General features: G+C 42.2%; 1 protein-coding gene and 1 pseudogene across 1 annotated transcript; one reads left to right on the forward strand and one right to left on the reverse strand.

The window, feature by feature from the left end:
- The window catches only part of LOC111977934 (formin-2-like), a 78,351-nt pseudogene extending 64,402 nt beyond the window's left edge, over nucleotides 1-13,949 (forward strand).
- Nucleotides 13,950-15,452: 1,503 nt separating this feature from the next.
- LOC111977607 (gremlin-2-like) lies at nucleotides 15,453-24,935 on the reverse strand. The gene is made up of 2 exons (XM_024007111.3): nucleotides 24,391-24,935; nucleotides 15,453-18,763 (listed from the first exon to the last, which is right to left on the reverse strand). The coding sequence occupies exon 2, from the start codon at nucleotides 18,760-18,762 to the stop codon at nucleotides 18,208-18,210; it is 555 nt and encodes a 184-aa protein (XP_023862879.1). The 5' UTR covers nucleotide 18,763; nucleotides 24,391-24,935; the 3' UTR covers nucleotides 15,453-18,207.
- Between the last annotated feature and the right edge of the window lie 295 nt (nucleotides 24,936-25,230).

The raw sequence follows: 25,230 nt of genomic DNA on the forward strand, positions 1-25,230 counted from the left end.
AAAATGATTAGATTAATGACAAAAAGTTTTCCCCCCCTCTCTCTTTCAGGATAACTGTCAGAGTCTTTTGTCATACATCGTTGCTTACAATCTAAGGAACTTTGATGAGGTATGTTTTGGTTCCTGTTTATTTGAATCCCTTTCTGATTTACTTAGATATCTATTCAACCACATTTTCATCTTCTCTCTCACCCGAGGATAGCGTGGCTATTCTTATCAAATTATTTATTTTCCTTATTTACAAAAGAAATGAATGTCTCCTTCCCAGTTCGCCTGGACCTGTAGTACGTTAGCTTCCACAGGATCCAAAGGAGGCCTATTGTAAATAATTAGGTTAGCCAGATGAGATGAACTCAGCCAAAAGTATGTTGCCAAAATCAACATACACAACGTGGTTCTGGGCTCCTAATGGCTCCCTAGTAATACTGATGGACATGACGAACGTATGCTTTGATTACAATGGCTCCACTCTAGCTGATGGCCATTACCACCATGCAACATTATCTTACTGGAAATGTTTGGACTACTGTTAAGAATGGCAGCGACATCCATCCCAATCTTACCTGAGATGTATGCTGGAGAGGGCTGCTCTGATCTTTGATGATGATTGCCTTTGACTGTGTGTGTGTGTGCTCAGGATGCCGGTAGAGAGACCTGTGTCTACCCTCTCCCTGAACCCCAGGACCTCTTCCAGGCCTCTCAAATGAAGTTTGACGACTTTCAGAGAGACCTACGCAAGCTAAGGAAAGATCTTAATGGTGAGACTGGCTCCCACAAATATATTCTGGTCCATTTGTAGCTCTATTTATAAACCTTGAGCTATATATGTTGAACAGTAGGTAGTAAACCTGAATCAACGTTGATTATGACAGGTGTCACATCATGTTTATGATACCGTTGTGTAGGATTTATGAAAGTATTACTTATTTTAAATGCATTCCTGTATCTCTATAACGGAAAATTCTTCAAAGTTTGCCGAGACATAGTGATGTTTTGATCACAAAACAGGGTCAACAGATAGCATCTGTTTGTCATACAAACCCCCAAACTAGAACCAGATGGAGAGTCAGGAGCAGGCTCCTCTAGAATCTGCTAGGCGCTCTTTTACTGTCCTCACAACACAGAGCTCCAAAAAAAATGAATGTTCAGGGTGCTTCTTCTACCTGTGTTCCAGCTCATGTCCCTCAGAGAGAGTCAAGGGCCTGGAGAGGCTGCCTTATGTATGCAGCACCCGCATATGCACATCACAAACCATAAGATCTGAAGGTCCCATAATAAAAACCATCAGTGTACTGTATGGGTAGCAATACTGTTTGACTGCCTTCTAGTTGACCAGGGAACAGAATATTTTTTGAAAGTCTGTGTATCCTTTTCATAATACTTCAAACCAAATACTAGGTCACTTCGCATATAATATGAGTCCAGGTAGCACTTATAAACATGTTAGAGGTTTACAGGGAATTACCTCGATCAGACTAGGGTTAGGCTGAAAGCCTTTCAAGTTTTTTCCCATGGTAACATGAGTCAAATAGTAGGAATTAGGGAACAACAAAAATCCCTGATGAAGTGTGGAAATCAGATTAAACATTTAAAGCCAAGCTCATGGTTAAACAAATTCCCTATGAGACTGATTGAATGACTGAATGGGGAAACGCGTACATTCATTACTCAGTTCTAACTCATTAACACGTTATAGGGGTCAGGTGGGGAAACATTAATGCTAACGGAGTACAACTTTTTTGTATGTGTCGATCAAGAATAATCACCCAAATCTCCTCTGTTCTCTATCAGGTATCTTACCGTTAAACTAATCAAGGCTTGTATTTTGCCAACTATGTTTTTTACTGCACTGCAATCAATCTTGTGAAGCCTCTCATTATTTGTGGTGCGTGAAGATCGAGTTGACCAGGTCCATTGGGATACTGACTTGCTTACTCATTCCCAATAGCAGAGGCAGGTTGACATTTATTGTCATGAATCTTGTCCTGGAGGCAGAACTGAGTGATTTCTCCTTAGATAGGCAAGCTGCCAAAAAAATAGCTTCATTTAAGGTTAGGCATTAGGGTTAGCAGTGTGGTTAGGGTTAAAGTTAGGTTTAAAATTGTATGACAAATTGTATGACTTTGCACCTGTGCCAGCTAGTGACCACTCTGCAGAGCTGCCTCCAGAACAAGATTCATGACGAAATACACTAACCTGCATGGCAGAGTACCATGATGGCGCATATAAATGCTTCATCACAAACTGTATAGGGTTCACTTTACAGGGACCAGCTGAGTGCTGTAACAGATGTGGGCTTCAATGACAGTTGCCTGGGGGTTAGGTTGAGTAGGCGTCCCATAGCAGTGGGCTTGGATGGCCCTCAGGACAACAGCTAGCTAACTACCTCCACAGAGGGGGCCATGTGGTCGAACAATTAGCTTCGGGAACTCTAACATGCACTTTTTGGATTCATCATGGGCGCTGATGGGCCGTGACTCTGGAGTGCTCCAAGGGATGCTTAAGGGGTCTGCAGGTTCCAAGGGCATCACTCATTGTTTGGAGAAAAGTAGTAGGGTGAATGGGAATGCATCATGACTGGTTAGCTTAGCCCGTTCCATTATGTTTGGTAACTCTAATTACATAAACAGGTAGAATGTAATACTGCAATGTCAAAAATGGTCTTATGATTTACAAGCTCATTCTTTTTTTGGACAGAAAAACTCATTAAAACATGTTTTTCTTTCTTCCTCCTCCACTCCAGTATGCTCGGCCGAGACAGAGATGGTCAACCAGGTCTCTTCTGAAGAGCACTTGCAACCCTTTAAGGAGAAGATGGAGGAATTTCTGAGTGAAGGTGTCCCAGTTGTGGTTACTTTACAAATGACTCAATCACGGAGGCCATTTTGGGTTGTGGGTGAGGCAAATGGACCATTGATCAATGACAAGGGAAGCCATTTTGGTTTTTCAACTGAGAGTCAAGCTTCAAGACGGGTCATTGATCCCCCTTATCCTTGGTTAGCTAAACTATAGCTGCCCCAAAGACGAAGGCCAATGACTAATGCCTCAGATATCTCCCTGGATTATGTTCAGTGTCAGAATACCTGAAATGAGGAAGCCATCTTGGCTATGTATATAGAATAGAACGTAGAGATGGGCCATTGCTCATCATGCTAACCCTTGGTTAGACTGCACTGCATCTGTGTTGCCAAGACTGATGTCTCAGTTGCTCTCCTGGTTAATGTACAGTGTTTGGAAGGAAGATGTGTACAGACCATCATTCAACTCAGTTTCCATGGGGACCTCTGCTTATCCCAGACTGTATTGAATAACTCAAGGCTATTGTTTCAACTTTTTCCATCTGTTATGATGGGTTGCAGCAGCACTTGGTAGTTGAGCCTTTGACCTCTGTCTGAAAGATATTTCAAGAGCAGACCTACATTTTAGTCATTTAGCAGACGCTCTTATTCGAGAGTGACTTACATTAGTGAATTCATCATTAGACAACAACGTATCACAATCCTAGCAAGTACATTTTCCCTCAACAAAGTAGTTATCTGCAAAGTCAGTGCTAGTAGGAAAAGACAAGTGAATGTTAGTAGTTTTTTTGTGGGGGGGTTATTTAAGATACTCTTTAAAGAGCTAGTGATTCAAACATTTTCAGAAGATGGGCAGGGACTTTCCTGTTCAGACATTAGGGGGAAGCTTGTTCCACCATTGGGTGCCAGGAAAGAAAATAGCTTTGACTGGGCTGAGCGGGAGCTGCCATCCCATAGGGGTGGGAGGTCCAAAAGACCAGAGATGGCAGAACGGAGTGCTCGGGTTGGGGTATAGGGTTTGACCATAGCCTTAAGGTAGGGAGGGGCAGTTCCCCTTGTTGCTCCGTAGGCAAGCACCAAGGTATTGAAGATTATGTGAGCTTCGACTGGAAGCCAGTGTAGTGTGCGGAGGAGCAGGGTAGCATGGGAGAACTTGGGAAGGTTGAACACCAGGTGTGCTGTGGCGTACTGGATAAGTTGCAGGGGTTTGATGGCACAAGCGGGGAGCCCAGCCAACAGAGATGCAGTAGTCTAGACGGGAGATGACAAGTGCATGGATTAGTACCTGCAGCGCTTCATGTGTGAGGAAAGGTCGTACTCTACGGATGTCAATGCTTTGATGTTTCCAGAGAATTACATGTTATCCAGGGTCACGCCAAGGTTCTTTGCACTCTGGGAAGGGGACACCATGGAGTTGTCAGCCATGATTGAGAGGTCTTGGAGCTGGCAGGCCTTCCCCGGGAGGAAGAGCAGCTACATCTTGTCGAGGTTAAGCTTGGGGTGGTGGGCCGACATCCAAGCTGAGATGTCTGCCAGGCAATCAGAGATGTGCGTCGCCAGCTGGGTTTCAGAAGGGGGGGGGGGGGGGGGGGGGGGGGGGGGGGGGGGGTTAGTTCAGTGTCATCCACAGAGCAATAATAGGAGAGACCATGTGAGGATATGACGGAACCAGCCCTGAGAGGGTGGAGAGGAGGATCTAATGATTCACAGTGTTGAAGGCAGCAGATAGTTCTCGGAGGATGAAAACAGAGGAGAGAGAGTCAGATTTGGCAGTGTGGAGAGCCACCGTGATAAGAGGAGAGCGGTCTCATTTGAGTAAGCCACCTTGAAGCCTGACTGGTTAGGGTTAAGAAGATTGTCCTGAGAGCGATAACGAGAGAGTAGGTCATAGACAGCATGCTCAAGTGTTTTGGAACTAAAACACAGAAGGGATACCGTTTTGTAGTTTTTGACTTTGGAGGGGTCAGGTGTTGGTTTCTTGAGGATGGGAGCGACTCTGGCCATCTTGAAGTCAGAGGATGCAGCAAGTGGTCAGGTATGAGTTGATGAGAGAAGTGAGGAATGGTAGGTCTTCAGAGATGGTCTAGAGAAGGGAAGAGGGGATGGGGATAAGTCGGGAGGTTGTCGGGCTGCCAGACATCATTAGTCGCAGGATCTTATCTGGAGAGAGAGGGGAGAAAGAGGTCAAGGTGTAGGGTAGTTCATTTAGAGTGGGACCAGTGGAGTCAGTAGGCTAAGTGAACAACGAACAGATGTTGTCAACCTTTTTTTGAAATTGGTTGACAAAGTCATCTGCAGAGGGATGAGCAAGGGTTAGGAGGTGGTAGGCGAACAGCTTCTAGTAAAGATTAGCTCAAGCATATTGCCTGCCTTGTGAGTGGGAAGGGACTGGGAAAGAGTGAGGTCAAAAGAGGAAAGGAGTGGAAAGAAATGAAGTAGCTTATCAAGGTGTCGAGCTCATTGAACTCTCCAAGAGCACCTGGTGGACGATAGATGACAACAATGTTAAGCTGGAGTGGACAAGTGACAGTAACAGTATGGAATTCAAATGAGGAGAGAGACATGTGAGATGGGGGGAAAGAAAAGATCTCCACTTAGAAGAAATAAGTAGCCTTGTGCCACCACCGCGATGACCAGATGCTCTCCGACTATGAGAGAACACATAGTCAGATGACCAGAGAGCAGCTAGAGTAGCAGTGTTCTCTGGGGTTATCCATGTCTCCGTCTGGGCCAAAAAGTGTAGCGACTGAAGAGCAACATAGGCTGAGATGAATTCCGCATGGATTGTGCGCACAGGGTATACTAAATTAGAAGGGGATGTAGCCAAGGGGTGGGGAGCGTCTGTAAAACCTACAGGGAGAGAAGCGAACAGGGATAGGAAACACACACATACTTGACAAAGCTGCAAAAGAGAAAAATGAGATCATCAGAAGATAACTAGGTAAGATACTCAAGTGAGAGAGTGATGTCGAGCCTTCCTCCTCTTTCCTTCCTCAACCCGCTTGGCAGAAAGTCTTCGTTTCAGCGACAACACCACCGCTTGACAAGACCGCCAGCTGCCACTGAAAAAACACTCGAGACTGAAGCACTAACACTAATCGCTTATTGCCCAGAAGAGGTGAAAGATGCAGCTCTCAGCACTAATTGCTGATTGCCTGGTAGAGTTGAAGAAAACACAGAAAATACCCCCTACAACACAAGACGATTACTCAAATATGCCTGAAACTAAGTCAACAGAAACTGTCACAAATAATGAGCAATCAGACAGTTCAAACAGCAATGATTAAGTAGGCTACTAGGTAGGACAGCACTTGAATTCAATTGCCCTAGCAAGACAATACCAACAGATACTTATTGAATAAAAAACAGATACGTTCTTCTCTTGTAGGAGCTGACTATAGAACTAACTATTCCAAACTATAGATGATGTACATCCAGGACAAATATGAACACATAATGAGGGCTGTAGGCAGAATTGGACCCTGACAAGGTAGATAGTGTAATCTAGAGGTGAAAGATACAAACACCTATTTAGGCGAGGTGCTACTTAGCGGAGTAGAACACTTGAAAAATTAAAGGAGAGCCACACACTCTAGGAGCTCAGATGTAATAATTTAGTAACCTAATATCCAACGTTTCAACAGACAAGCTGTCTTCATCAGGGTATAATGACAAACACTGCAGGGTGACTAGTTTACAGTATATAGTGTAGTGTCAAAGGACACACAAAGGTGTTTGTAATCATGGCCTGGGGTGGCCTGATATCATTGGTTAATTCTCCGATATATAAAAAAATAACATACCATGAATGGATAGCATACGATCATAGATACAATTTGGTTACAGAGGCCTACAGACATTTACAATAGCAAAATCACAATAATCACAAGAATGGCTTCAGATCAAAGTCTGCATTGAGACCGAAGTGAGCAAGGGTCTTTAAATTAAAGATCCAGGCAGCATCTCATTTTAACAATAAATGGTTGAGTTCACCCCCTCTACTAGGGAGGGTGACATGTTCGATGCCGATATAACTTAGGTACAAAATCGAGTAGGCCGCAACTGGATAAGTTCAGTTTTTGCACCTAATGATGCTACGATGCTTTGAGATTCATACTTTTAATTTGTGCTTTGTTTTACCCACATCATTTTTATCACAAGGACAAGTTATAAGATAAATCCTGCCTTAGTGGAGCACGTGAGAACACCTTTAATTGGGATCTGTTTCCCTGTTTGGGGGTGTTTGAAGGATCTACATTTATAAGTGCCATTGCATTGAGCACAGCCATTACACTCGTAGTTTCCATCCAGTAGGGGTGTAAGTAGACGTTGTGCAGGGATATCTTGGGGTGGTAAATCAGAGTTTACCAATTGATCTCTGAGATTTCTGCCCCGCGAGCATATGACCAAGGAAGGGTCCGAAAACACATTGTCATCGGATCTTAGAATGTGCCAATGTTTGTGAACGATTCCCTTAATTTGTTCAGAGCACTTTGAATAGCGAGTAGTTAGAACATAAGAATGCTTCTTTTTGCGAGACTGTCCTTGAAAAAGATAATGTCTCGGTTTGCTTTGAATTTTCTCAATGGCAGTATTAATCTGACAATTTTTGTACCCCTCTCTTATACCCTGATGAAGACAGCTTGTCTGTCGAAACGTTGGATATTAGGTCATTCAATTATTGCATCTGAGCTCCTAGAGTGTGTGGCTCTCCTTTAATTTTTCAAGGTAGATAGTGTAACCATAATGGCAACCTGGTTTGTCTTTGTTTTCCTCCTCCTGTTCATTCTTCACCTCTTTCACTCCCTCTGCTCTTACTATTCCCTATCCGGTCCTTGACCTCTACCCCAGTTTCACCTCTTTTTTATCCTCCTTCCTCAGCACTATCTGTCTCTCTCTATCTACCTTCTGAAGAAGCCCCTCTCTCACCGTCACTTGTTTACTCTCTGTTTATCTCCATTCCTCCCTCTATCATATCAGGAAATCAAATAAACACTTGGAGGGAGCTGTTTACCCTGGGAGCAGTTAAAACAGAGGTGATGAATTAGCAGTGGAACGAGGGTTGATGATGAATCCACCTTCCCTCTGCGATCGGCCATGTTTGTTTTCATTTGACCACAGTGTGTTTGTTATCACCTTCCCACGAAGACCCAATCAACAACCTCCCGTGAAAGAGTACCTTTCGCCCCTGCATATCAGACCATTTAACTAACTTAACTCTGAAGTAAAGCCTCCAAAACTCTGTTAAAATAATGGGACTATTTTCATCATAACAGACAAAGTATTGTGTAAAGCCAAGATTCAAATGTTTATTGATGAATGTTTCACAACTCTTAAGTGTAAGGTTTGGTTGTCATGTCTATTAAAACATGTGGGATGTCTTTCTAGGCAGTTTTACATAGGCTTTGCGGCAGGCTATTTCTAGCTAACTGTTCCCATTCTTGTTGTAAGACTGAGCTCACTGACCCCTTCTCAAGTGCTTTGTATTCAAATGAGAGTTGGTAATTTGTAACACATGTTCTTCCGCTTTGTCGCTCTCTGTCCTTGAGTCCAAGTTTAAAGGAAGCCTGGATGAAAGTGTCTCTCTGAAATAAATATTGGGTTTTCCCTTGAGGCAAATGACGAGGTTGTCCACAGAGAGAGGAATGTTCGATGTAACACTGACATGTGACTTGGAAGGCTCCAGACGAAATTCACTGGGTGCCTCCACTGCAGAAAAAAAAGCAACAACAGCAATGTCTTATTTGTGTTATTTCTATCATTTCAGACCCCGGGGTTAAACAGTTTCTGGTTCCACAGTTTCGACCACTCTTGTTTATTTTCTGACCATGAAACTAACCACAGAATAACAGTGGAAGCGGACTCGTAGGAACGGCACTGTTTGGTCTAGCTCGATTTTCCCCACTCGTTTCACAGATTCTCATGCGTGCGATGCCTTTGATGGAGCCTCTATGCCTCTGAACAGAACATTGGCCATGTGATAATCTGTTTCTGATGTAAATAACGATTAGTTATACTTGCTGCATGCTCTCTTCAGGGGACTGACTACTGCCTTGGCTAGTAGAGTTGTCTCCAGGAGTAGGCCTAATCTACACGTAACATCATGTCAGATAAGATCTATTCATTGTTGTCCAAAATGTATTTTGAAACCTCTAGACTAGTACTGTAAAACTCAAATGGGTCACTATATCAGGCCGGTATCGATTCACTGCATCATGGATTCCATACTCCTTTGGTGACTGTTGTTGCATTGATCTGATGACATCTATCCTGTTCTGATTTCTGATTGGTTATTGATGAGCAATAGAAAGCATATGTAAAAATGGGGATCAGTTATAGGATGATTTAGTATGGGGAGCCGTGGACAAAAGTCATCGTCCCATTGGACATGTCAGGGTTCCTTAGATGTGGCTCTGGCTTCAATTACACACAGCGATTTGATATTCCCTGAATAAAGGCAGGCCAGAGATCCATGCCAGGAAAGATTCCTGATCGTCTGCTTTAGTGGATGTCTTGGAAAGCTATGAAGAGGTTATGGGTAATTTCAGACCAATAAACGCTTTTAGGCTGCTATGAATTTGGAATATGCTCATGAAAGCTACTAAGACATTTCTTAGAATTGTGTGTGAAAGCAAAACCAATATAACTGGAGAGACATGCACATGCGATAGGCTGGGTTTGAACCCGGGTCGTCTGCACACCAAAATACTGGGTTTTTAGCCCAAGCGCCATTGTGGTTCACTGAACCAACTCTCTTACACTTCACCTTAGCTTTAAAATGTTCTGCACACTACAAGACTGTTAGCCTGCTAAACTAAAACCTTGGTCTATAGGCATTATCTCTGGGAGCTAATGCAAGTCAGGTCTCAAACAAAATTGGTTCACCGGACCACCTTGTCTACAGTAGCACAGACTTCCTCGATATCTCTATGAAGTTAGCTGGAAGGAGAGAGAGTTATGAAAAAATCCCTCCTAAGGCTAAAGATATCCTCTGGAATTCCTCTGCCTATTTGAGGCTTTGCAAAATGTGATGTTGCTCTCTAATATCAAGTAATTTTTTTGATGAGTTTGAGGACATTTCACGATAATTTACTGAACTCAATAAAACTAAATGTACACAAAGAATACTTGCCCAGAAAACCATGGTGTTCATTTATCAGTGGTGCGACCACAATCATTTCAACACTCAATTACATGAACTAACCCTGAAAATGACAGCAAGTGTTATTAATGTTGATGTGTGAAATCCTGTGTAATCTTTCTGTATATGCAAAATCAATAATTCTGCCTTTATTAGAAATTGTTTAATCTATTCAGTACTGATAATAAAACCTTGTTCTATGCCTTATGTGTAACCACATTGTTATCATCACCGCAATGTAGCTTTATGTTTTCCATAATGACTTAACTAGTAACTAGCTCATGGGTTGGAGTGCCACATGTTTCTAGAATGATCCATTACTGCTGTACTTGTCGTTACATAGCCTACTACTTAACTTTCTGACGTTGTCCTGTTGAGTGGCTTGTTATCTACAGTATGCCTATATTCTGACTATGTTTTCTCTTATAGCAAAAACTGATCTGGAGGCACAAGAAACACAACTAGAGAACACTCATAAGATGTAAGAATAAACCTGATATGATTTTATCAGCTCACCGTATGATAACATTGGCTCAAAGGATAATGTTGTGTCAGAACAATTTTCAATACGGTGAGCTGAGTTCACTCACTTCTATTCTCTACTACTGCATGCCAGTACGTACCGGTCCTGTGTCGATGTTTAGATCCCGAGGCTACATGGAACCTCTACCTCTAGATGGCCTTGACTGCGGGTCCTATGATAGACTGAAGGCCTCCAGTGTCTGTGTTGTTTATCTAAGCAAAGCCAGAGTAGACAGCGTTGGCTCCAGGCTTCTGTTAACACTAGGCAGGAATGTGTTCCCTCCAAACTCCAAACAAAGGGTCCCCAACCTGTCCAGAGTATTGATCAAGCACAACACCAGGGCATTTGTCACTTTCACGTGTGCTCTCTCTTCCTCTATTCACCTTTCTCTCCTTTCTCTCTCTCTCTCTCCCTTTCTTTATGTGTTTGTCCCTCTTGAGACTTGAGCACAGCAAGATTAATTTCCTTTTAAGGGTTTATAACCTGTACGCCTAGAATTGTATCTGTGGAGGGAAAATATTTATGTTATCAATTTAGGAAAGAATGCCGTTGTGGCAGCTAATACATTCTAATATTTTTTATTACGAAATGGCCAGTCGCCTCCATTTAGTATACTTCCATATCAAGTTTAATGCATGAAATGGTCTTAAGATTAACTTTCACATTTCGCATATTTATTATAAGCATACAGGTTTCACAATGACTTCGTCTTTCTGTAATCTATTGCTGTGATTTTGGTATTTTAGGTTTGATTTCATGTTTTTGTTCTATCTATCCTTAGTTTCTTGGAGCTGAGCGTGTTCTTTTCAGCCAAGGCTAAGGCAGGTGAGAAGGAAGTGTCTCCCAACACGCTGTTCTCAGTGTGGCATGAGTTCTCCACTGATGTCAAAGACCTTTGGAAGAAGGAAAACAAACTGATGTTACAGGAACGTTAAGGACTGGTGTAAAATATGTTTTGCAGTCCTTTCATGTGTGTTGAGTCTATCCTATTCAATGAAAGCCACTCTTTCTTTGGGGATTGTTGTACTATGTATGTTCTGACCTTCTACAGACCTACCACAGAATGACTGTACATGTCAAAATGACATGTCTACTGCACCACTATATCCCCCTGCGCATGAACACAATGAACATACTGTTTCACATTCACCTTCAAGCACATTACCTTGACAAGCCAATTGAAGTCATCTGTCAGCTTAATGTGTAGAATAAAGCACCTTGACTGAGGTCAAATGTAGTACACGTTGAGCTCTTCAACTCCCTTTGAAACAATACAGAAGGGTGTGTGTTGTAACAACCACGGATGCTGTAGCAACCGAACACCATTAATCCCAGTATGCAGTATATGTTTTATGCAATCATTTCGTAGCAGGGAGAATCATAAGACAAACTAACATTTTGCTTCCTATAGAAGTTAAAGATGGAATCTAGGGGAAACAGCGCCACTGTCCGTCACACCGCCATTGTTATGGTTTTATTTTGTTGACAAAGTGGAGGTGTACTGCAACAAAAACATGCGCTGCTGTTCTGTCACGTGTGCAATGATGTCAGAGGGAAGAAAACAGTGTTTGTTGTTTGCAGTAACTTATTTGTTGTAATATCGTAAACGGATATGTCAGTTTCACAATTAAGGATTCCAGCTTCATATTGCTGAAAAGTTAAACCCACCCTGTTAGGTCAATATCAAGCAGAAAGTCAGGAGTTGTCATAGATGAGTGTTGAATCTTCAGTGTTGGAATGATCCCCAAACATGAGTTTCCAATAGCAGGCATCACATGTTCACTATTAGATCCTATCAGAGTCATTCAAATTCATAGATAAGATGAGAGAGAGAAGGGTTGAAATGACCCAGATCGGTTTCTTAACCCCACTAATAAAAAGAACACATGAGTGATTCTGTTAGCTTCCAGTGGTTTGATGGGTTTAGAGATAGCATTTGAAATGCAAATTGTTTTGTTCTGCTGGATGTAGATTAGATAGTGATATGTATTTGCTAATTTGCTGGATAAGTAATAAAAACACATGTGTAATCATTAATTATTCGGCCTACAGTGTAACACCATCTATAAAATTGAGAGCTTTAAAATGATCCCTCCCGACTTACTACGAAGGCATACCAAATTTGGACAAACACGCACACACATTTGAATTTACTGGTCTAGAATTGGGATGGGCAACTGGCGGCCCAAGGCCCCCCTTTTATAGGCTCGTGGATACATTTCTGAAGACAAAAAAAAGTATATTGAGAGTGTAATTTCAAAATTTGTTTGTGCATCAGATGTTTTTCTGTTGTTGTTAGTCACTAACAGTCACTTAATTAGCACGCCAGCAAATATTGTTTAGATTGGTATGTTAGTCTAGCAGCCACCTATCTAAACTTGTAGAAATCATGGTCAATTTACAGACTGGGGGGCCCCCATTGATTTCATTAGTCACTCTCAGTCAGATATCATATTTAAAACAGTTCTCTCTGCCCCATGGCAAAATGGGTAGAATTGCAGGAAGTGAGTTATAAAATTGCTAAATTTTATAACCGCCCCATGGCAAAACGTGTAAAATGGATGGGGGCGGACAAACTAAATTTCGCTTAGGGCCCCGAAAAGGCTAGGGCCGGCTGTATGTGTGGGTAAGGATGTGGGTACGCAGAACTGCGAGCAACTGCGGCCTCCCATGATGAGTTTAGATTTTTTTTTATAGCCCCCACCCCCATCAAAGTTGCCCATCACTGGTCTAGAATGTATATTTTACCTCGTGCAGTGTGGAAAGTTGTGCCACTGAATGGTTTAGAGCTTGCACTATCATTACAGTAGATCAGAAAGCAGTTTCTTAAAACAGTGAAACTGGTCACCCAAATCTTTCTTGTGTGTAAACAGCACAGACCCAAATCTTGCCTGGAGAACCTCATTGCTGAATTGCCTGACCTTTTACTACTGCAAACATACCCTATCTCCATTTCTAGGAGAAGATACATTTTAAATGGCTGAAACTATTGATGTCTTTTCAGACTGAAAATGGCAGAGGTCTTCAATCAAGCCAGAGAGAAGGCCTCGTACAGCATCAAACCCAAACATTCTTCTGGAATAGTGAGTTCTCTTTTTGTCTCCTTTGCTTTTGTCCTAACCCCTTTCCGTCTTTCTTTTGTCTTCTTATTCCTCGTATATTTCTCCCGTTCTCACTCGTTTTGAAAATCTCCGTATAAATTTCCACCCACCCGTCACCACTTTGAGTGCATAGGATTCTCACATACGTTATTTTTGTTTGAAAATGCACGGATGAATTCATTTACGTGCACCATTGTAATGTCTGTAACTCACTTTCATCTGTTTTGTGTTCCACAGAAAGCCAAACTGGGTCAGAAGATCTGAGCCAATGGACTGGCCTTATCCAGGATCAGTTTGCACAAGTGAGATCAACACAACCTGAAATAGCTTTTTAGCTATTGTATTGTGTTTAAAAATATATTTATTATGTTATTTTTTAATTGCTTCTTTCAGTCACCCAACTGGGTATATGTATGCCTGACAGGTTGTCACCTTGTTGGAAAGTGTGATATTAACACAGTACCATACTTTGTCGTAATCTGTCAATGATACATTTCCCCCAGTTCCAAACAGCGCATTCTGCTGTCCAAAGTAAGTATGTAGATTTAATTAAACAGCTAATCATTTTTGGACAGGTGCCATTGTAAAGAGAAATACATTGTTTTACAATGAGACATGTGTTGTGGTATCAGCCTATCCCCTGTAGCTATAGATAAGACACCAGTTAAGACAATCATGTTTTACAGAGAAAATAAGCTATTTTTATCAGTGTCTGCACTGCCTTCAAGTATAAAGAGGAGCACAAAAGTGGGCTTGAATATACAGTATTTGCCTACCAGACAGCAAGTGCCTAGTTAAAGACAAATGAGCCAATGAAATTCAACTAAATTACTCTGACAATACAACCTGTATGGAAACCAGTCCTGCTTAGTGAAAACCTGCATTGTGACAATCATCAGTTTATCATACACCATAGTTCAAGAATGATACGTGATGTACAGTTGTGGTTTATGCAATAAATCATGAAATGAACCGTGACTTGAGCTTAGCTGCTAAGGTATTTAGTATGTCATCAGGACTTCTCATCAGCCTCTATTTTTTTATTAGCTACAGCGCCTCACTTTTTCTACATTTTGTTGTGTTACAGAATGGGATTCAAATGGATTTAACTGCCATGTTTTTGTCAATGACCTACACAAAATACTCTGTAATGTCAAAGTGGCTTTTTGTTTTGAACATTTGTAAAAGCTGAATGAAAAATAAAACACTAATATCTTTCTTAGATAAGTATTCACCCCCCTGAGTCAATACACCTTTGGGAGTGATTACAGCTGTGTGTCTTTTTGGGTATGTTTCTAAGAGTTTTCCACACCTGGATTGTACAACATTTGCCCATTATAATTTGTTTAATTCTTCAAGCTATGTCAAATTGGTTGTTGATTATTGCTAGACAACCATGTTCAGATCTTGACATAGATTATCAAGCAGATTTAAGTCAATACTGAAACTCGGGCACTCAGGAAGATTCACTGACTTCTTGGTAAGCAACTCCAGTGTAGATTTGGCCTTGTGTTTTAGGTTATTGTCCTGCTGAAAGGTGAATTCATCTCCCAGTGTCTGGTGGAAAGCAGACTGAACCAGGTTTTCCTTTTTTGCATGTGCTTTGCAACATTCCGTTTCTTTTTTATCCTAAAAAAACTCCCCAGTCCTTAACGATTACAAGCACACCCATAACATGATGCAGCCACCACTATGATTGAAAATATGGAGAGTGGTACTTAGTAATGTGTTATGTTAGGGACAAATCCAATAAAACACTTTGTATTCAGGACAAAATGTGAATTGCTTTGCCACATGTTTTGCAGTATTACTTTAGTGCCATGTTGTACCATATTTTAGAATATTTTTATTCTGTACAGGCCTTCTTTTCACTCTGTCAATTAGGTTAGTATTATGTAGTAACTACAATGTTGTTGATCCATCCTCAGTGTTCTCCTATCACAGCCATTAAACTGTAACTGTTTTAAAGTCACCATTGGCCTCATGGTGAAATCCCTGAGCGTTTTTCTTCCTCTCTGGCAACTGAGTTAGGAAGGACGCCTGTATCTTTGTAGTGACTGGGTGTTTCGGTACACCATCCAAAGTGTCATTAGTAACTTCACCATGCTCAAAGGGATATTGGGGTTGATTACTTACTGACTCAATACATTTCAGCTTTTCATTTTTTATTATTTTGTAAAAACATAATTCCACTTTGACATTATGCAGCATTGTGTGTAGGCCAGTGAAAAAAATCTCAGTTTAATACATTTTAAATTAAGGCTGTAACACAACAAAATGTGGAAAAAGTCAGGTGGTGTAAAGGCTTTCTGAAGGCACTGTACATATTTAAATAATATTATATAGTGAGTAATACTGATGTAAAATAATTGAGCAATTTTTGTATCTATGTTACATGTCTAATGATATGCAATCTGTATGTGACATATCCTGTTTGATTTGTATGTTTGAATTGCTCTCCTGATCTATGTTCTGTTGGAGCCTTGTAGAGCTGTTGGTGACTGTGTCCCCATGTCCAATAACTCCTTGGTTCCTGATAAAATACTATTAATTTAATATAAATCAGTTCGAAAGTCTTTATCTGAATACAACATAGCTCAAGCAGTAGGAAGCTCTCTCATCCATTTATATGCAGATGATACAGTCTTATACTCAGCTGGCCCCTCCACGGATTTTGTGTTAAACGCTCTACAACAAAGCTTTCTCAGTGTCCAGCAAGCTTTCTCTGCCCTTAATCTTGTTCTGAACACCTCCAAAACAAAGGTCATGTGGTTTGGTAAGAAGAATGCCCCTCTTCCCACCGGTGTGATTACTACCTGTGAAGGTTTACAGCTTGAGGTAGTCACCTCATACAAGTACTTGGGAGTATGGCTAGACGGTACACTGTCCTTCTCTCAGCACATATCAAAGCTGCAGGCTAAGGTTACATCTAGACTTGGTTTCCTCTATCGTAATCGCTCCTCTTTCACCATAGCTGCCAATCTAACCCTGAATCAGATGACCATCCTACCCATGCTAGATTACGGAGACATCATTTATAGATCGGCAGGTAAGGGTGCTCTCGAGCAGCTAGATGTTCTTTACCAGTCGGCCATCAGATTTGCCACGCTACTTATAGGACACATCACTGCACTCTATTCTCCTCTGTAAACTGGTCGTCTCTGTATACCTGTCACAAGACACACTGGTTGATGCTTATTTGTAAAACCCTCTTAGGCCTCACTCCGCCCTATCTGAGATACCTACTGCAGCCCTCATCCTCCACATACAACACCCGTTCTGCCAGTCACATTCTTTCTTTAGTCCCCCAAAGCACACACATCCCTGGGTTGCTCGTCTTTTATATTCGCTGCAGCTAGCGACTGGAACGAGCTGTAAAAAACACTCAAACTGGACAGTTTTATCTCCATCTCTTCATTCAAAGACTCAATCATGGACACTCTTACTGCTTCACGTGATGTATTGCTGTCTCTACCTTCTTGTCCTTTGTGCTGTTGTCTGTGCCCAATAATGTTTGTACCATGTTTTGTCCTTCTACCATGTTGTGCTGCTGCCATGTTGTGTTGCTACCATGTTGTTGTCATCTTGTGTTTTCATATGTTGCTGCCATGCTATGTTGTTGTCTTAGGTCTCTCTTCATGTCGTGTTGTGGTGTCTCTGGTCGTGATGTGTGTTTTGTCCTATATTTTTATTTAATTTCTAATCCCAGCCCCCGCAAAAGGAGGCCTTTTGCCTTCTGGTAAATAAGAATTTGTTCTTAACTGACTTGCCTAGTCAAAATGTAAAGTAAAATGTAAAGTTGTTGAGCCTATTCTTATCAACCATCGTTAGTCAACCACATTCTTCAATGCCACAACATTGTTTGCATTCAGACCACACAGATGTTTCACATGAAATAGATTGTGTATATATTTATAGTGTCTTATCTTTTGACATATACTTATACAGTACCACAGTTATACAAAATATAATAATATAATTTCTTTACTGGTTAGCTTGATGTTTGTCTGAATTATTTCACAGGCGGCTCTTGAATCCAAAGGCAGATACTTAGACAGGCTAGGGGGCTTTCTCTCAGTCCGTAGCCTTATTGGCTGGAGAGTTCCCCCAGGTAAACCCAGTAAAACATGACACAGCCAGCTTAAGAGCTCCACTTTCAGTCTAGAACTTGGTGCTTTGTTTGTGGTTTTATATGTATGTTCCTTCTAGAGCCAACAGCCAGATGAGAGGGGCCATCAGTCCATGGCCCTAGGTAAGGTAAAAAAAAATATATATATTTGATTTGATCACAACCTGTATGAGCTTATAGAGAGTCGAAGGACCCAGTTGTTCCAACTGAAACATGTCTGTGCTTCAGTTGGTGTTGTGCTATGCATCCATCCATTTATGTCTGCACATTGTAGTTTTCACCATAGCTGTCCATATAGTCAAAGGTCTTATAGCTGGGCCACTCTGTACTATCAGTACCTGTCAGGTTCATTTTGTGTGCCCAATCAAAGTGATTATGCAGAATAATCCAATATAAGGGCGAAGTACTAGCATGTCCCCTGTCATATCTACGCTATTCATGTTCATGTTATTGTTCACTTTCACTGTCACATTAGTATCCATGGTGACTGTCATGGTATGGTTCCAAAGAACTCCTCACAGTTTCCCGTTACCAGTCACGTCCACCGACATACAGCGACACTGTTTGACACGCTGTACCTTGCGATGGCGAAAGGTAGGTTGCAGGCCCGGACAGTCCAGCTGAACAGTGAGCTGGGTAAAACGGTGTGGCCTGCAGAAGGAACAGGACTGGAAGGGCTCCTGGACCTTGTTGTGGTTTTTCCGGCTAGACCCTGGGCCTCGATTTGAGCTGGGGCCCATGAGGTGGGGGATGTAGAAGGAGTTACACTGGCCGTAGCAGAAGCGGTTGACCACCGTACGACTTCGGCAGCCCTCCTCGCTCACCGTCTGGCGGAGGGGTTGCGTCTTGCACCAGTCACGCCGGAGGTACCGGCGCTCGGTGACCACCAGGGCCTCCCGACTTGACGAAAGGACTTCGGGTTTCCGTGGCAACAGGCGCTGACGATCTGACAGGTTGCCTTTGGTCTTGAAAGGTGAGGGGATGGAGCCTTGGGGGCGGGGCTTCCTTGTATCTGTGGCTACGCAGAGTACCCCAGCCAGTAGGACTGGAAGAGTGATTCTCCAAAACATTCTGGGAAAGAGAAGACAGAAAGATTAGTAACAATGCTTCTAAACCAAGATTGAGCCTTGTACCTTTACAGTATAAGCAGTGAATGTACCGTGAGTAGTATCTATTGGTTTAAGAATGTAGCGAGGTTAGGTCTACTAGGTATCTATCAATCCTTAAGCTATTCCAGTGTAATAGCACTCCGTCAGTGTGTGTATGTTTTGGTGTTTAGCCGATGTATGTGTGTGAACGTGCCCTTTTCAGTCTAGCCTTTCAGGCATCATTGAGGATATCAATCTATCATCTGCAACTCCATTTGTCAATGTCTCTTTGTCATTACTTCTATGTGCTTTCTTCTCAGCTATAGAACTTTATCCAAAAATAAACACTGGATAAAATAATTAGGCGTTATTAATAAAATAATTAGGCGATGCTTACTCTAGTTATAAACTATGCCGCAGATATGTAAACATGCATTAGCAGGCCAATCTTAATGCTATTAGGGGAGTGAAACATTACCCTGTGGGTCCAGATCCCCACTCTGTGACCAAGCCCTATAGAGCACAATGAACTGAGAATGACCTAGCAAGTCTCTGTCTCTCTCCACACTGCCGATTGACAGATGTGAGACTGAGATGAAACCCTCCGTAAACACACACACACACACAGACATACACATACATATACACACACACAAAAACATACATACACAACCACACACACAATTCACAATGTCATCTGAAAAGTTCTTTAGAATTTGACTTTCTGATTTGTGTTGAGAAAAGTATGCTTTAAGTTGAATATCTTTGTTGGGACTCAGAGGATTACTGGTATGCACGTATCTGTACATAACTGTCAGTGTTAATGCCAGTACAATTTGTCAATCACTCAAGAATCTTTGCAACAGATGTTGTTCTTGAATTGCATATATAGTATAAAGTAACAATTCTGAATGTGGACCAAAACGCCCTAAGGTCATTGGCCGTTCCTATTCCCTATAAGACTTTTACATCCCTTCTCCATTTCCTGGACTTGCACACATTTTGACGTTGGACAATGACTTTATCATAATCCACTTTGGGTTTCTGTCTCTGTTTAGTTTCTGCTCTTGACCCTGGGTCGTGGCGCTCTACTCTGTAAAGCTCTCTCAGTCTCAATGAAACTGTTCTAATGTTCACAGTAATCTATTGAGCAGCTGGGTCTACTGGGTCTTTGACCAGAGAGTAATTAAGTATGGAACAGTATACCCAGGAGCCATGAGGCTGGTGGAGGGCTAGGTACAGTATACACAGGAACCATGAGGCTGGTGGAGGGCTAGGTACAGTATACACAGGAACCATGAGGCTGGTGGAGGGCTAGGTACTGTATACACAGGAACCATGAGGCTGGTGGAGGGCTAGGTAACTGTATACACAGGAACCATGAGGCTGGTGGAGGTCTAGGTACTGTATACACAGGAACCATGAGGCTGGTGGAGGGCTAGGTACTGTATACACAGGAACCAGGAGGCTGGTGGAGGGCAGGTACAGTATACCCAGGAACCATGAGGCTGGTGAGGGCTAGGTACTGTATACACAGGAACCATGGGCTGGTGGAGGGCTAGGTACAGTATACCCAGGAACCATGAGGCTGGTGGAGGGCTAGGTACAGTATACCCAGGAACCATGAGGCTGGTGGAGGGCTAGGTACAGTATACCCAGGAGCCATGAGGCTGGTGGAGGGCTAGGTACAGTATACCCAGGAACCAGGATGGTAGTGGCAGGTTTAGAGAAGACTGAATGAAAGGTGTATTGTGGATAACGGTGGTCATGAGAAGGACAAGGGAAGTCGAACCTCACCTCTTCAGTGTCATCCAGAGAAGAATGCTTTTTTTAACGTAATTTATGCGTTGATGTCAGTAAGATATTTATGTTACGCACGACTGAGTCTGGCTCAACTCTAGCATGAAGACAAACCTCCTACATACACATACACACTCGACCACACAGTGTCAAACCTAATCATGATTTTTCCTTCTGTCCCCACTGCATCTCGTTGTCTTAACCCCGATCCATAATTCTGTAATTTATTCACCAGTTAAACAAATGCAATTTGCCCTAAAAATGTTGAGTGAATACTGATCATAATGTATGAACTCAGTCCTGGAAGGTGTTGTCTCTCTATATCCCCTTCATTAGTTAAGACTATCCCAGGTCTAGTGAGTTACAAGGCCCTGGGGGTTGGAGGGGTATCCTGACTGTGTACACAGCAGATGACATATGTTATACAGTCACGGCTTCAGTCCCTCTCCCACTTCCAAACTTTGCCTATGTATGATACAGCCGACCCTGCCAGCTATCGTCATCATTCTCCCAGCTAGACAAATTGTGGTTTGGAAGTTGGGGTGGAAGTAGGGGGGTTAATGATAGTGTACAGAGAGACTGTTGGAAAACAAAACAAACTCTTTAGCCCTGACTTTAGTACTTGAGGCCTCCCTCATCCACCCCCCTGACTCTCTCTCTCTCTCTCTCTCTCTCTTACTAATCATCATGGAGACTGAGCCGGAGGGAGACTATTGCTTTTGTTTTTATCAGTGAGACAGAGCTAAACTGGACCACGCTATTATTGCACAATTACAAATACTAGGGTCTATATGCTTGAATGAACAGTCTCAGTCCTCGGGTCTACAAATACTGGACTTCAAAAACAAAACTGGGATAGCCATCTCCCAGAGTAAGAATTGCTAATGGCAACTTGAGCTTTACTGACTCCAGTGGGCAGCAACACTTGGATGGACATTCCGTCTGCACCACAGTACCTAGTTCCTTTATTGGAGCAGATCAACCATGTCAGGTCAAGGGTCCTTCAATAATCCAATCCGCGAATTATTCCGTCAATAAGTTAAAAGCAGTAACTTACACATGGGCCCTGAAATAAAGTGCTACCAATGACAAGAACCGGCCTAAAAAGACAGGCCAAAACAAAGCCTGAGCCAGACTATAATTATAGCTAGGTGCGCCAGGAAGTTTCATAGACAGATAACTCACGTCAATTATTGTATTCAATTCAACAGGCCAAAGCTCACACACAGAAAACAAAACTCTGTGTTTTTACATGAAAGCAATTACATTAGGGGCAAGCATGTCATTATCTTAATTTGTGGCTTGTATTTCCCAAAACTGGCCTCTTCCGGCTCATTAAAAGTGAAAACTTCCATTTTGAAGAACTTTGGGTGAATGTGTCGAATGCCAACATGCCATGAGGGGCCCTGAGCTGTTTGGACAGCCATTTGTCACCACAATCCATCTTCATAATTTCTACCAGCTGAGAGATGCTATACTGGTCTATTACAGTTAGGAGAAGCAGTTTGGACTCCATAACCCTCAGTATTGGTGGAGATATTTACCCTGCTCTGTACAGTACACACATACACACACACACACACACACACAGAATGAGAACAACATATCGTAGCAAACAGCAGGGCAGAGAAGTGAACCTGGGTCACTGGCATGAAATACAAACAACCAGAGGCATTGCACCAATAGGGTTTAACCCACATTGTGGGAATTGTAATGTGGCTCATATAGCGAGGATCGCTACAATATCATGGAAAGGGTGTTCCCCACCTAGAGGGAGTTAATCACGGCATAACATAACCAACCCTAAATTGGAGCTGAACACACAACGACAGGCCTGTACAGTCCCTACCAGTGTCTGTTTGGATAACTTAAATCTGTCAAGTGAGCACAGGAGGTTGATGGCACCTTAATTGGGGAGGATGGGCTCGTGGTAATGGCTGGAGCGGAATAGGTGGAATGGTATCAAATACATCTCAAACATGTTTTGATGCCATTCCATTTGCTCCGTTCCAGACATTATTATGAGCCATCCTCCCCTAAGCAGCCTCCACTGCAAGTGAAAAAAAACAGTGTAAAAAAATATACTGATTACTAGTCTAGAGAAGGTGGTATTTAAATAAATTAAACTTGGGAGATTCAGTGAGAATCAATTGCTCTACTCCAACAAGGCAAGGCATTGTTTAAATATTACAAACAGAGAGTGTTTGGAAATGTATATTTAATATGCATTTTAAATCTGGTTGTTTGGATCCTGGATACTGATTGGACAAGCAGCATTCCCCAACCGTGCTGTATTGGAAGTCACAGTCACACTACGGCTGCTAACAGTTCCATCTGAAAATGATCGCTGCGCCTCCATAAGAATATCATGTTCACGTTGCCATCCAAATCATTTCTTGTATTTATCACTACTCGCACATTATTTCACCTTGCCTCCAGCCTAGCATTTAGTTTGGTAGAGCGGGGTTAATATAAGACTTGCCTGTCTGTCCAACCTCGGAAACAATGTTTCTCTTTAGAATTTCTATCACTGTAGCTACAATACATAGGGTAAACAGTGCCCAGACTAGACGWGACAACTTCTTATCAACCAGGTGAAATATCACATCAATGTCATTATCATGGACATATCCAAGTAAATGACAAAAGAAAAAAAGCTCAAACAAACAAAATATACAGCTAACGTCAGTGTACTGTCAGTGTACTGTCACTCCAGGTTCAATGTTTGACGTGACTGAGTTAGGTGAATTTGGCTTGCTAGCTAAAACATGACAATAACATTATCCAGCCTGCACAGCAAACATTCTGTTTAGAGCTGATGACCAGTCCTTTTGCATAGCAACTATGCAAAAATAATTTGTAGCAACATGACCAAAATAACTAACAACCAGATTTTCGTCTGGACTATATCTTCTCGTGGAAGAATGACATTATATGAATTTACTTATCAAAATGACGTTTTAATGAAAATATGTAATTCATTGTTATTTGTATATGTTTGTAACAGTTTTATAAAAGCAATAAGGCACGAGAGGCAGTGCTGCATCATGAATATCGCGCCGGGCCGAACAACGCCATTTACCTGTGACTGTATTCATGATACAGCACTGCCTCTTGTGCCTTYTTGCTTAATTAATAAAGCTTGTTGGATTAAATTGGATATAATAAGAGTGTGGGAAGGGTTTATATCAGGACAAAGATGTTTGTCCTGCCTAAAAATCCTCTTTGGAATTGACATTTCAGCAGACACTCTTATCCAGAACAACTTACAGTAGTGAGTGGATACATTTTCACCCTGGTCCCCCATGGGAATCAAACCCACAACCCTGTCATTGCAAGCACCATGCTCTACCAACTGAGCCACATGGGAATCAAAGTCTTTGACGCAAGGTGGAGCAGTAACCAGAGCGGTGAGTCAGATCAGAAGCCATGCTCGCTACTCACACAACATTCACTCATGTCACACACATAATTAATGTCTCTCACATATTCACACTCTCTCTAATAGACACATGCACAGTGATGGATTTACACTTTGACACAAAGTTACATTCTCACCTTAATGCTACCACACCTCTCACACCTACCCACATCAAATCATTGCTTACTAATAGTCTTTAATTCATTTGCCAAATCAGCAATCACCCACACACCCATTAACTCACTGACAGCTCTCACTTCCATTAACATTCAGGAAAATGCTTCCTTTGATTGAATCGCACCCTCTGTACTTGTCTCTCTCCAGCCTGAATAACTGACCAGCCACCAAGGACCACTGCATGTCCTGAAGGAGAAAGACAGTGACTGTACCTCTTGCCAGTGTCCTGGGACAGTGGGGTGATCCTGTCTCCGTTAGGGGTAGCTGTCCACCCTTACCAGTCCTGGAGAGTGAATCCTGGTGTTGGTTTCCATGGGAACAGCAGTGGTTGCTGAGGTGGATTGTCAGTTGAGTGTCCCAAGGTCTGTGGTCCTGTTTCTCTCCACTGAGTCTGTATTTTTGAGTTTATTAATAATCCATGTCTATCTCATATCCATCTCAAATATATATTATCTAATAATCCATGTAATTATCTCTTTCTCCTTTCTCTGTAATCTTTCTTTCCATGCCAATGGGTTTCTATGTCTGTGTATCCTAGTTCTGTGTCTGTAGGTCTGTSCGTCTCTGTATGTCTCCTGCTGGGTTTGGACTCTCACTTCTGCTTCCTCCTAGACATAGACGGGGCCTTTCTATTGGCTCTGATCACAACATGAATTAAACCAAGCCTCACCTCTCTCCCTTCCCTACCTCTTTTTCTCAATACTTATCCCCCCTCCTCTTTCCACAAACATACTCACTGCTGACTCTCCAGTCTTGAAATCCCCTGTCAGTCTTTTGCTCTCTCCCTCCCGGTTCCCTTCTTCCCTCTATTACTCCCTCTCTTAGTCTGATACCCCAAATCCCTCTTGCTCTCCCACCATCCCCCCATTCACGCAATTTCCTCCCTGGCTTATCCTTCGTCTCTAGCTCACTTTCATACTCATCTCTCTCTCTCTCTTTCCATCTATCCACCTTTCTTCTCACCTGAACATGAGGTGGGTTCAATGATTAGGGGTGTTCCAGTGCCACTGGAAAACCTTCAATACAGAGCTCTCTTTGGGTGTGTGAAATCA

The sequence above is a fragment of the Salvelinus sp. IW2-2015 genome, linkage group LG18 (assembly GCF_002910315.2).
Source record: "Salvelinus sp. IW2-2015 linkage group LG18, ASM291031v2, whole genome shotgun sequence".
Lineage (NCBI taxonomy): Eukaryota > Metazoa > Chordata > Actinopteri > Salmoniformes > Salmonidae > Salvelinus > Salvelinus sp. IW2-2015.

Coding starts and splice junctions, on each gene's coding strand:
- LOC111977607 (XM_024007111.3), bottom strand. CDS start 18,762: ATGTTTTGGAGAATCACTCTTCCAGTCCTACTGGCTGGGGTACTCTGC.